Source organism: Palaemon carinicauda, chromosome 6 (genome assembly GCF_036898095.1).
Source record: "Palaemon carinicauda isolate YSFRI2023 chromosome 6, ASM3689809v2, whole genome shotgun sequence".
NCBI classification, from domain to species: Eukaryota; Metazoa; Arthropoda; class Malacostraca; order Decapoda; family Palaemonidae; genus Palaemon; species Palaemon carinicauda.
In genome coordinates, this window is record NC_090730.1 from 116,491,390 (window position 1) to 116,503,889 (window position 12,500).

Here is a 12,500-nt window from a genome sequence, read left to right on the forward strand (position 1 = left end):
ACAGAGTCTCTGACTGCAGCAATGTTGTGTGGTGTCCTTGATTTCGGTCGTCCAGAGTGTGATTGTCTGTTAGTGTTTTTACAATTGAGGTTATGCTCAGTCCCATGGGTTCTGAACTTGTTGACCCATCTGTAGATCATTGAGTGGACAGGAAATTCTTGACATCTGAACCGTTCTTTGAATTGCAATCGAGCTGCATGGATAGACTTCAACCGAAAATATGCCTCAACTATAAATGTCTTTTCCTCTGTAGTCCATGTCATCTCGAAGGTCGAATTTAGTAGATTCTTAGAACATTATTTTTTTTTTTGATAAATCTGATTAATAAAAGGAATTGATTATCTATTTCAAAAGTTATTGAAGTTTAGGTGATCGTTTTTTTTTTTTTGTGTCCCCCTGTAGCATAAATGCGGTCATTGGGCTCCAGTAAGTGGCTGTAGAGGTTGTTGATTGAGGCGAGGGGCAGAATATGTGGGTCCTGTACGGCTTTGTCGCCACTCCGACATGTCACGGGTTAGGGCGTCTGGGTCTTACTGCATTCACATCAACTTCGGTCGGTGTTGAACAAGTGTCCTCTTAGTCAGGAGTGGAGGCGTTGATGGAGGTCTTGAAGTTGTTGAAGTGGCTGTTCATAAGGGTGTCGATTTTGACCGTCAGGTCCTTCATTGGCAAGATATCGACAATGGGGATGGTGGCGATTGCAGGTTAGAGGAGGCGTTGTACCCAAAGGGCACGAAGTGGGTTCACTTCCTGGGGAGAACTGTCTGCAACTTGTTGCAGTCTAGCGATAAAGGTCAATTCCCTGAGGACGAGATAATCCTTTTAGTTCTCCATTAGTTGTTGAGAGATCTGAAAAAGTTTGGCTTTATGGGCATCTGGTGAAGGAGAGTACTGCTCCAGAAGTTATGTTTTGATGGCGTTATAGTCTATTGGGGCATCCCCTTGTTTGCAAAGCCAATGGAAGATTTCCGTGAATGTGTCCTTGGAGATCGCTGCAATTACATAGTCTGCTTTGGCTGTTGATCGAGTCATGTCCTTGATGTGAAACTCAACTTCAGCAGGTTGAAACACGCAAAAGCTTCTCTACTGCCGAAGGGTGCGAGTTTCATTGATGCCTCACTGGTAAATTCTGGTTCATTGGGCACAACAGTATGGGAATGTGGGCGGGCAGTGGTCACTCTGGGAGTACCAATGTGGCATATGAAAAGGCAGCTTTGTATTCATACAAGATAAGCTTATATGCAAATAGTTGAGAGCAACAATGACACAGAAATTCCAATAATGTGAAACATTTAATAGCAACCTTAGACAGGTTTTTATATTTTCAGTGTTGGGGAGAGCGAAAGATAGAAAAGCAATAGCTTTACAGAGTATGGGCGTATTTGAAATACACGTGCATTGTAATTCGAATATAGTTTTCATCTATACCTTCTCTTTAAAGGGCTTTCATTACTGCTGAGTTTTTGACAGAATCAAAAGCTTTCTCATAGTCTATGGTATACATAGTGGTTTGTCATAATGTTTATTTTTCCATTAGTTGGTTAATTACATGGATATGGTCAATTGTTAAATACCCACTTCTAAAGCCTGCCTGCTCTCTTTGTTGATTAAAGTCTAGCAGTCTTTCTATTCGGCCTAAAATGATCTTCGTAATTTTTTGTATATTACAGAAGGTAAACTTAATGGTCAGTAATTTTTCAGGTCTTTTTTGTCTCCCTTTTTGTGAATTAGTATAATGATAGTTTTTTCAATCTGTAGGCATAGATCATTCTTGCAGACATTTTGTGTAAAATTCAAGGAGTTTTACTACTATTAAATATCCTCCAAATATTAATCAAATTATTCTTAGGCCATCATCTCCACATTCTTTGCCTCTTTTCATGCCTTTTAATGTTTTCTTTACTTTTCGTATTGTAATGAAACACCTAAACCGTCATTATTTCTAATGGCAAAGTTATTTCTTATATCATTATTGCATAACATTTTATGAAAATCATCCGCAATTTTTATCACAGCATCTCTTTTGTTGATAATATTTCCATTTTCATCCTTTAAAGCAAATATCTGTTAGCGCCATGCTCAGAGTCGTCTTTTCATCAATTTGATGCTTCTTCCTTTCTTTAGTGTTAACTCATTTTTTGTCTGTGTTAACGAATATCTTGTGTTTTTAGTTTGTTTATTGTTTATGATAGTTATGGTAATTCTATATTATCTGTCGGATTTAACCCTCGTTTCCAATCTTTTCTTTATTAGGTTTTGGTGTTGTGTGATAGTTTTCCTTAATCTTGTTCAGGACCTTTTGCACCTATCTCTTGTTTTGATTCCAATACAATTTTTTTTTTAATCATAGCTCATTTCTTCTTTGCTTCCTTCCATTTCACCATGCAGCAGGAAGTACCTATTTTTATTGCTAAACTAACCTCCTCCGATTTTACTTATATTAAAATAGTGTTTATTTTTTTTTTCAAATTAGTATTCTTTTTCTTTCCTTAGATCTATACAAATTTTACTTCTCGCCATTCTATGGTCGCTTGACTTTTAACTTATTCAACACTGTTAAACTTATATGACAGAGCTTGACTGACTGAAAGTACAGGCACCCAGTCTCTCTCGTTGTCATTTACATCCATAATACTAGCACTTGTTAGCCTGATCAGGTCAAGTGAGGCCTTTTATGGAATAGTTTACTGAACAAGAGTTTTTTCAGACAGTCAAGTTATTATCATATTACATTAGTCTTGCATTTTTTATTCCAATTATGGAAATGATCGAAATCTTAGTCTTTAACAAATGCATGAAATTTTGCAGGTGCGTCTGGCACCCTTTTGCAGCAGTGCCACCCTGGCAGACTCCGTTTTCTGCATATATTAAATGACTCCATATATTTTTCCATTTTCAAATGTTGGTACCTCGTTCATATACCTAATCTGCTCTGGGCTGGTAGTGTATCTCTCATAGTTATTCTGATTCCTACACCTGTGACAGACTACAGCTGCTACACCTCACATGTCCGATGTATGATAACTTCAAAACGCTGATGCAAGAATGGGAGCATAACTATTGCAATCGAATAGTTTATATGCAATCGTGTTGTGGCAATAAAAGAGGAGAAAAATCTGCTTTTCCCAAGGAATATTCTATAAAAACCAAAATGTAAAGTAACCCTTCTTTTCATTAATTAGCTCTTAAATAGTTGTAGATGAGTTATAATTTGATTCAGTTGAAATGTACAGCGAAGGAGAATCCACAATTCTAAGATGTGCAGACTTTGGAGTGACGAGACCAAGGAAAATCGTAATGTGATGATTATAGTGATTTAATGTTCAAGGAAAGACACCTGTTGCAGTCCAAGACATAGAGACGAAATACACTAGAATACGTTTGTTAAATGAAATGGCATCGACTGTGAATATCGAAAGCTTTGAAAATAGCTCTTCTTGTTGTCGATGTGGTCTGGGGTACGTCATATAACGTGTTTACTATACCTAATACCAAAGTTTATTTATTTAGTCCATTGTAACCAGTTGCATCGCTTTCGACTTTTCATAGCCATCCAAGTTCTTGATTATTACCTGCCCCAGTTTTCACCTCTGGTGGATAAATTAAAATCAATCCATGGGGCTATTCCTTTGAAAGTTTAGAGAGTGTACATTGTAGTAACTGCATATTATAGACTTTTTCGTTTGACATTTATGACGAATTATAGAAAATAATTATCTAAGTTTTAAACTGTCTTTCCCGATGTTCATCATTTCTTGGGCTCTCCCGAAGTTTTCTCTATAAATTGGTTGACTCAAATACATCAAACATATGATACTTAACTTATCTAGAAAAAAAAGAAAAAAGTGACCGTTGCATATTGCTATACAGAAGATCCAGTTTCTTTGGGATTGTCTTCCTCGCCGACGTCCCGTTATCAAAACTGTTCTCCTTCTATATTTGGGTAATTACTTTACATGCTGAATCAGTTATCATCTTCCTATATATTTCCATCCAATACTGACGATGCAACTGATTGGAAAGGACTTGTGAAACAGAGAGGTAAAAATATGGCGAAAGTGTTATATGAAAAACGCATGAAATGTGATTGAAAAGAAACAAATAAATTTTTCGAACTGAAAACTGAAAATGAGGGTAACTTACACTATAGAAATAAAGGGTTGAAGCGAAGAAATGGAAACTTAAGATCTCTTCGATCAAACCTTGAACTTCGACATACACACGTCCGCGCACACACAAAATGTTCTTGTATATGTAAAACTAATTCTGTAAATCATCTAGTTTATGTAACATAAATGAATCATCAGAACATAAACGAATATAGTTGTCTTAATTGCATATTGGTTTATTTACGAAAGTATTCAGTGTTTAGTATCTGATATTCCTGAATATTTGGGAAGCAGGTTTATAGTTAAATTCTCTCTCTCTCTCTCTCTCTCTCTCTCTCTCTCTCTCTCTCTCTCTCTCTCTCTCTCTCTCTCTCTCTCTCTCACACACACACACACACACAAACACACGTGTTTCCTGCACTTCTCCATAGAAGTTTATTCTTTGGGAATTTCTGTTTGATAGTTTACCGGATTCACCTACCACATCCACACTTACAGTATAGAGTTGAGTTCTTGAGTTCGACACCAGGAAGCTAAGTGATAGGATGGCAGACAAGCGAGCTAACGGATGATATTGCATGTTGAGTTTACTTCTTTGTATGTAATAATAAAAGCAGGTTTAAAATGTAGCAGGAGGAAGATGAAGAATAAGGGAAGTGACAGGGAAATAAATGTTTACACAGCATATAGTAAAAATGTAAGAAAACGGTGTTGATAAGAAAAGATTAGGAGTTACGAAGACAAGTGATAGTGAAAACGTAGCGTGGGATAGCCTCAGCAGGTGAGGCAATTCTGTCGTGGGTCATTTTGACGTCTGCTGGTTAGTTTCTCCTCTCACCAACACACCTGCAAGACTGCGAGAACAGCAGCAGTTATAACCCAGTGTCTGTTGGCGTTGCTGCTGCTGCTGCTCGCTATCTACTCGAGACGGAGACCACAGCGACTCTCTTGAACCCAAACTTGACCTTGATTTGTGTCTTGTACTTCATTACGAGTGTGACTACCTTCATATGACAAGAATGAGGTTCGCCAAGCATCGCTTGACTTTTATCTAGGAAGATAACACATTTGGTGAGGTGACGGGAACACCAGAACAAAGCATGACAGTAGAAGCCAAGATCCTAACAGTAATTGAAACGTAGGAAAGCATTTTTTAGCATGGCCTCCCTGGTGTAGGGTTGAGAAAGACGCGCTGAATATCGAGGACTCGGTGGCCGGGTAACGGGACGTAAGTGCTGGTGTTGGGTAAAAGAAATTTTAGTAGCCTATGGAACTTTTTAAATTATTTGATGTGCTTGGAGGACTATCATTCGAAGACTTTAAATTGATCGCTTCTACAGCACCAACTTCTTTTTTTAGGTTTACAAACACATTGTTTCGGAAAATATCTTACGTGATGTTGTCTCTTCCCGCGCCAGTGTTCAAACTCCTACTTTGGAGTTCACGGACGGTGAAGTACGTCCGCGCCTCTGACAAGTAAGTGGACCATAGTGAAAGTCTTTTGACCTATTGCTTAAGCGATCGAGCGAGTAAGTTCACTCTATTTTTGTATCTATTTTCTGTGTGTTTTTTCATGTCTATGCATTTAACTGCGAAGTTCTTTCTTAAACTAAAATATGCAAAGATATGAGGCAGATATCAATCTGGCTCTCTCGATCTATATCTCTTCCTTTTTTATGTGGAAAAAAGAATAGGAACCCTTTCTTTCTATAGAAACTATAGGCACTGTAACGTTTTTGTTTGAAGTGTTTTCTTTCTTGGATACTAAAGAGAAGGAATTTCCCGGTTCAATGTTTCAAGTTTCTTTAAATCATCTCTAGCTCGTAGTTAATGATGAATGAAAAGATTTCATATTTAAAAAAAAAAAGTTCTTCTCGGTTATATGGAGTTATTTTGTTTAAGGAATCATTCGTTCTAGGTGGAATACCAGCTAGAATTGATTTAATCTACATAATGTGTTGCGTTATTTTGTTATATATATATATATATATATATATATATATATATATATATATATATATATATATATATATATATATATATATATAAATATATGTGTGTGTGTATATATGTATATATATATTTATATATATATATATACATACATACAGTATACATACATACATATATATATATATATATATATATATATATATATATTATATATATATATATATGTGTGTATATGTGTATATATGTATATATATATATACATATATATGTGTATGTATGTATATTATATACATATATATATGTATGTATATATATATATATATATATGTATATGTATATAATGTGTATATATATATATATTATATATATATATATATATATATATATATATATATATATATTATATATATATATATATATATATATATATATATATATATATATATATATATATATATATATACACACACACACACACACACACTGCTTTGACTTCCCCTAAGATTTTCATATAATTCTCATTGTCGTTCTTACATATAGATAAGGAGTTCTAAAAAATCTTAAGTTGAAAGGAGAAATTTGTCGATCTAGTAAATAATAAGTTGAGATAAAAGAAAAGCCTATTCTATCTGTATGTTAAGATGAAATGCGTGAAACCCTGAGGAAAATATAATGAACAAAGAAATTAAAATAAGTGCAAATATATAAAGAAAAATAATTGGCCGAAAGTTGTGATGAAATGAAGAATAAATCTGCCTTATCAGTGACGAAGATCCTTGTCATGTGCGTAACACGCTAAATTGATGTTGTTGGACCTTGTGTGACCATTTACATCTTGATTCTTTTCGTTTTGTGTTAATTTACTTTTGGTGGATAATGGAAAGATGAGATTTAATATGATTAAATTGCATTTCATATAAGTTGAATTGATGAATAATGGAAAATTTTAGGCTATTGCAATATTCAGCTAAGGTGAGAGATGTAATGCCAATTGTTAATGGGACGAAGCAAATGCTGACAGCCTTGAACATACAAGTAGTGCATTCGGTATCTACAAAACTGGGAAAAAAATAATTGAAGACAAATGCCAGGTTAAGCATCAACAAAGCAGACTGCATGGCGAAAATACTGGAGGCCGAGACATTGTCAGCAACGTGAAATATTCCTACCGAGTATACTAATGGTTTAAAGATAACACTTGAGTTTTACCAACAACGGGTTGGTTATTGTGCAGAGACTCGCCATATGTATATATGATCAGCACCCAAGCACCTTTTCCACCCATGCTATTGTTGGGTGGCACAGACCATGGTTACTGATAAGCTCTTCCAAACATCCCATCCCCGCCTAACAAGGACGGTGAGGGTGTTGACCTAGGAGGACTATTTTTCCTTCAAGGTGTTGACACAATAGTAAACTCTAAGTGCTTGCCGCAGGTTTACGAAACAAGGACGTTTCCTATCGGCAAAACAATGTTTGCCTTTCCATGATACTTACTGTATATGATGGCGCTCTTGGATTTTACTAAATGGCTTCCGTAAAAAAAAAAATAAAAAAGGTTTTCATCAACATTTCGGCTTCTAAATAACGTAGAAATATCGTTTTGACAGGTAAACCAAAATTTTTCCCGGCCAAGGAATCCTGTTGCCCTGTGATAAGCTAGATTCAACCTCAAACATCTTATTGAATGTTTTACAAGTGATCAGACATGCACGTTCCTTCAAGTTCGAGTCTATTAAGAACTAACCTAGTGCTCATGACGAAAATAGTTTTATATTTAAGGCAACCAAGAAATCTATACATATCATTACCATTATTATCATCTGCAGTTTTATACTTGTTCTATGTCTCCTCATCTTTCTAACACTCGCTGCCTCACTGGCAAAGATCAATGCAGGATAAGTTCTGTTCAGCAAGAATATCGGGCAGGAGAACACTGTTTAGTATTGACAGCTAACCTTCTCAATGATGACCTTTGTAGCTGGATGATCACCTGTCATGGTAGGTTTTAGCTGGTCATCAGACTCCTTGTTTAGCATTAATAGCTGACCTTCTCAATGATGACCTTTGTAGCTGGATGGTCACCTGTCATGGTAGGTTTTAGCTGGTTATCAGACTCCTTGTTTAGCATTAATAGCTGACCTCAATGATGACCTTTGTAGCTGGATGGTCACCTGTCATGGTAGGTTTTAGCTGATCATCAGACTCCTTGTGGTAGCCATTCTTTAGGGGGACGTAGCATTTTTGGATTGGGGTTTCTCCCATTTTTGGAAAAGTGTGGAGACGACAGTAGTGGTCAAGGTCTCAAGTAGGGTTAGTGTTTCTTATTTCCCAGACTCTGTTTTTGTTTACTTCCACCCGAATAGGCAGCTTCAGACAGTCAGTTGTGAGTAGTCCTTGAAGAACTCCTCCAGTGCCATTTCATAAAGAGCACCATATAAATTGGTGTGGGCATGAAGAGCACGAGTATAATGGGACATAGTAATCATGTCCTCTTGATAAGATCCGTCGGCAATTTGTTTCAGGTGTCATGATGAACATTCAACAGCTAGTCCTGTGGTTTTTCTCGATCATGGGGTGGCTTGAATGTTGTGGATTATCTTTTGGGCTTGTAGTTTACCTGTCGTTTGGATTCGAATCCATACACGGTGTTCTAGCTCACCGTGATTACGGCTCTGTCAACAACAAGGTCCTCTATTGTGATAAAATGCTGTCAGCAAGTCCTATCAAGATTCAGCGTATCATGGTATAAAGTTCAGCTAAAACATAATGAATGTCACTGGTGAGATCTAGGGTGTTTTGTTCTTGGCTGTCTTTGTAAAGTTTGTGATGCTTTTCCTTATCACCTGTACAGCTCTGAGAATTGTGTGCATAATATCCTCCTCATTACCATGACTCCCAGTTGTCTCAATTGTAAAATGAACCATGCTTTCCTTGCCTGTTGCGGGTGAATAGAGAGCAGCTTACGATGATTTTTATTTTTAAAAACTGGCGAGGTGTGGCAAGGTATTGAGGATTATTTCTTTCAGCAATATTCTAGTGATCTTAGGTGCAGGATTTTCCAAGCGTTCTATGATAAGCCTATTGACATGCGGTTTTGATATGTTCCATGGGTAGGCATGCTTGGTTATCTGTTTGGACAAAGAGGTTAATGAGCTCAAGTAGATTTGCATGGTGTAGCAAGAGTTCTTTGCCACATGTTTTGCTTTCAATGTTGCTGGCTTCTCTCTGTCGATGGAAACATGCTTTGTCCGGCAGGTTTTGTGTTACTAAACATCAATTAAATATGCATCCCATGGTGCAGTGCATGTGGTTTCCAATGTTATTATTGGATCCTTCAATAGCTTCTTTAAAAGATTTCACAGCTTCGACTGTCCTTGCTTGATAGAGCTGCTCATCATCGTTTTTCTGACAGAAGAATCATTATTCCTAATTTATTGATGTTGAAAAGCAATGTGTTGATAGCTCCTGATCGTCCATTTTTGGGTTTCCTCTTTTCTTTCCAATTTTCCTGGCAGTTTGGCAGCAAGTAGCTAATACATGAGCAGAAGTCTTAGGCATGTAGGATTTGGTCTTTGTTAGCTGCATTTGCCAAGTAAGTACAATTTTCTTGGTGATTTAAAGAATGTGTATTTGTTGTACAGTGTGTTCTTTGTAAAGCTTTGCAGTCGTCTCTGGACCTTAACATACTGTAGTTGCCATCCTGTTCACTGGCCCTCTCTTCTACTCTATCCAGCACATGCTAGTAAGGGTCTATTTGGGGATAGTGCACCAACTCTTTCCAGCATCAAACTGTAACAGCATACACTGCTTACAGTTGATAAACTCCTGACCTTGATAAGTGGCTTCTTCAGCAACTTATGATTTTTCACTCATGTATAGAGCTTGAGTTAAAAGAAAATACTACACCATTATAATAGAACTACCATGTATAGAGCTTGAAATAAAAGAAAATACTACACCATTATAATAGAACTACTACTATCTTACATTTAGGGATCAGTAAATTGTTCTACATACATGATATACTAATATAGGCCTACTACAATAATCAGACCACTAGATAAATATAGCCTTGTGGTCGGTGCTTAGCATGGCCTAATGACCGCATTGGCTTATGAAATTAGTAAGCATTTGCAAGAACTGCTCTTAACAAATATCTCAACATATCTGCCACTATGAGCATTTTGCATTATAAAAGATGCTGTCCGTATTGGACTAGGGCAAAGAAAATGTTTTTTATGATTGCTTATGCTGTAACGTTTCCAAATATGTATAGATTTCATAATTTCCGCAAAGATCCAATGAAAGTTAAAAGCCAAACATATTGTGAACATGATTATATAGGCAATGTAGCTTATGTTGGCCTTATAATCCTTCAACATCTAATAATACCTTATAATAACATTAAAAAAATGTTAAATTCTCTTTTTCTCAGGAAAAAAATATTTGTCAGTTCCTTATACCGTCCTTTCCTCTTCTTTTCTACCAAGACTTCAAGGCTCCTAGCCCTTTATATAATGCTCACTTATCAGATGATAAAGGTCGAATTATAGAGGATGTTGCTAATGATATTTTGAATATTGATTGTTCATTTGACATTTCATAACTATTTGATCTAACCAATACCCCGCTATTGATCTAACATTAATCTTATGTTTATCTAACATTTATTTACACTTAAAAGGGTTGATAGATATGTTCATTGAAGCGACCATTATCATTCCATTCGTGAAAGCTCCTCTAAAGTGGAAAAAAAAAATATAGTCATGATGTAATCAGAGACAAAGACTAATACTCCATTTCCTCTTATTTTGAGTCCCATGATTATCTTTTAAAAATTGAAATGTAGAGAAGTTAATCTATTCATAGTTCAAAAAGTATACCACCAATAACTACACTTCCCTGCCATAACAGTACTTGTACAACAATTAAGGAGATTCCTATATTATGTTATAATGTATGAAGACTAGTGGATCTTCTTAGGTTGAAAGTGTGGCCCATACACAAGCCAACTAGTGTAAATATTTCTTAAAGACTAAGAACGAGTCGGATGTATACTATTGATAGCATAGATTATTACGAACCAAGATGCTGTTTATGAAACAGGATAAACTTATAACGACAGATGATAAACTAATAACTAGACCAAGTGAACTTTGAAAATACTTGAACACTTTTTCAAATATCTAATAGGGAAAATTGTTTTCTTAAGTTCTACACAATGCGTGAATGTCAAGTTTCCATCAAAGTGAGAATAACTAAGAACCATACCTTGAGATGCTCTATCAAAGTCTGCCCAAAGAAGAAGAATTAATGTAAAATGTATAAAATCTCCCTGGAAAATATATAGTTTTTATTGTGAATAATGAATAAAATATGATTAACTGGAATACTGCCACCGAATGAAATGATGGCATTAACCATACTCAAGAAACTAAACAAGGAGGATTTTCACACTACTAGTTATTAATAGATTCGCCTTACCTGACTGTAAGCACATGGAGAAAATAACGGATTCATTTGGCTCTAGGAAAACAAGGTCTAGTTTCTTATCAATTTGAGAAGCCGTATGGCACTATTTGCCGTTTGTATTACTGTTAAACAATTCCTCAAAATAAGAGTTTAAGGAAAAATTTTGTTTCATAACCCTTTTTATTTTTTGTCTGATACATTACGATTAAGAGTTTGGAAAAGCATATCAAAATCGTTTATACGGATAGTAGTAGCGATAAATGGTAGTACAGTGTCACTTGTTTTGCTTTAGCTTTTAATAATATCATGGAGGCTGTATCTACAATTGCAAGATGCTTTCTTTATTTGTTGAGAACTTATCTTGGGATATGATTCTGTATCCACATGCAGATTTTTGCAAACATTTATCAGTACAGTAAGCAAAGGGGCTAAATAGGATGGCTTTAAATTTTCCTGCCTCAAAATCACCTGCTATTAGGTTTACCAGACATCTCTATGCTTCCATAAAATTAACTTCTAAAATCTTTATGCATGACTTTTGACAAAAAATTAATAAGGTCAAGTCATATTGAACAATTGCGTGTTACTAAATCATTAAATATTCTAGAAGGGGTATTAGGTCTTGCTAGGAACCTGATAAAAATCCTTACTGAGAATATATTAACGTTGCCGAGAAAGCATTATGATTGTCTGATACTTGTAATTATGCCAGTCCAAACTAAAAGAGATTGATGAAACGTATTCCATGACATGGGTCTTCAAATATTTTGTAGCTTTAAGAACATCACTCATTTAAAGTTTGTATGGCGATTTTATCGTGTTTCCTTCAAGTGAAGGTATTGATACATTGTTAAATGAAGTGCTCCCATAAGAATCCCATTTTAATGAGAGAATGCGATGGCAAATTGTTTGGACTCGGCATGGAACATTATTTTTCGTGTAGAAGCCTTGTAACTGGTAAGA

The 12,500-nt window shown here is 35.7% G+C and overlaps 1 protein-coding gene and 1 pseudogene across 6 annotated transcripts in view; both read left to right on the forward strand.

The window, feature by feature from the left end:
- The window catches only part of LOC137642174 (hatching enzyme 1.2-like), a 458,262-nt pseudogene that overhangs the window by 285,165 nt on the left and 160,597 nt on the right, over nucleotides 1-12,500 (forward strand).
- The window catches only part of LOC137642172 (uncharacterized), a 27,208-nt gene continuing 17,717 nt past the window's right edge, over nucleotides 3,010-12,500 (forward strand). Inside the window, exons 1-2 of one of the 6 annotated variants that reach the window (XM_068374711.1) lie at nucleotides 3,010-3,153; nucleotides 5,469-5,585. In XM_068374711.1, coding sequence (XP_068230812.1) covers nucleotides 3,014-3,153; nucleotides 5,469-5,585 — 257 coding nt within the window. In that variant the 5' untranslated portion in view covers nucleotides 3,010-3,013. Of the gene's footprint in view, nucleotides 3,154-3,203; nucleotides 3,459-4,919; nucleotides 5,586-12,500 lie in introns of those variants that run through there. The other 5 variants (XM_068374714.1, XM_068374716.1, XM_068374717.1 and 2 more) reach the window with 5 other exon arrangements.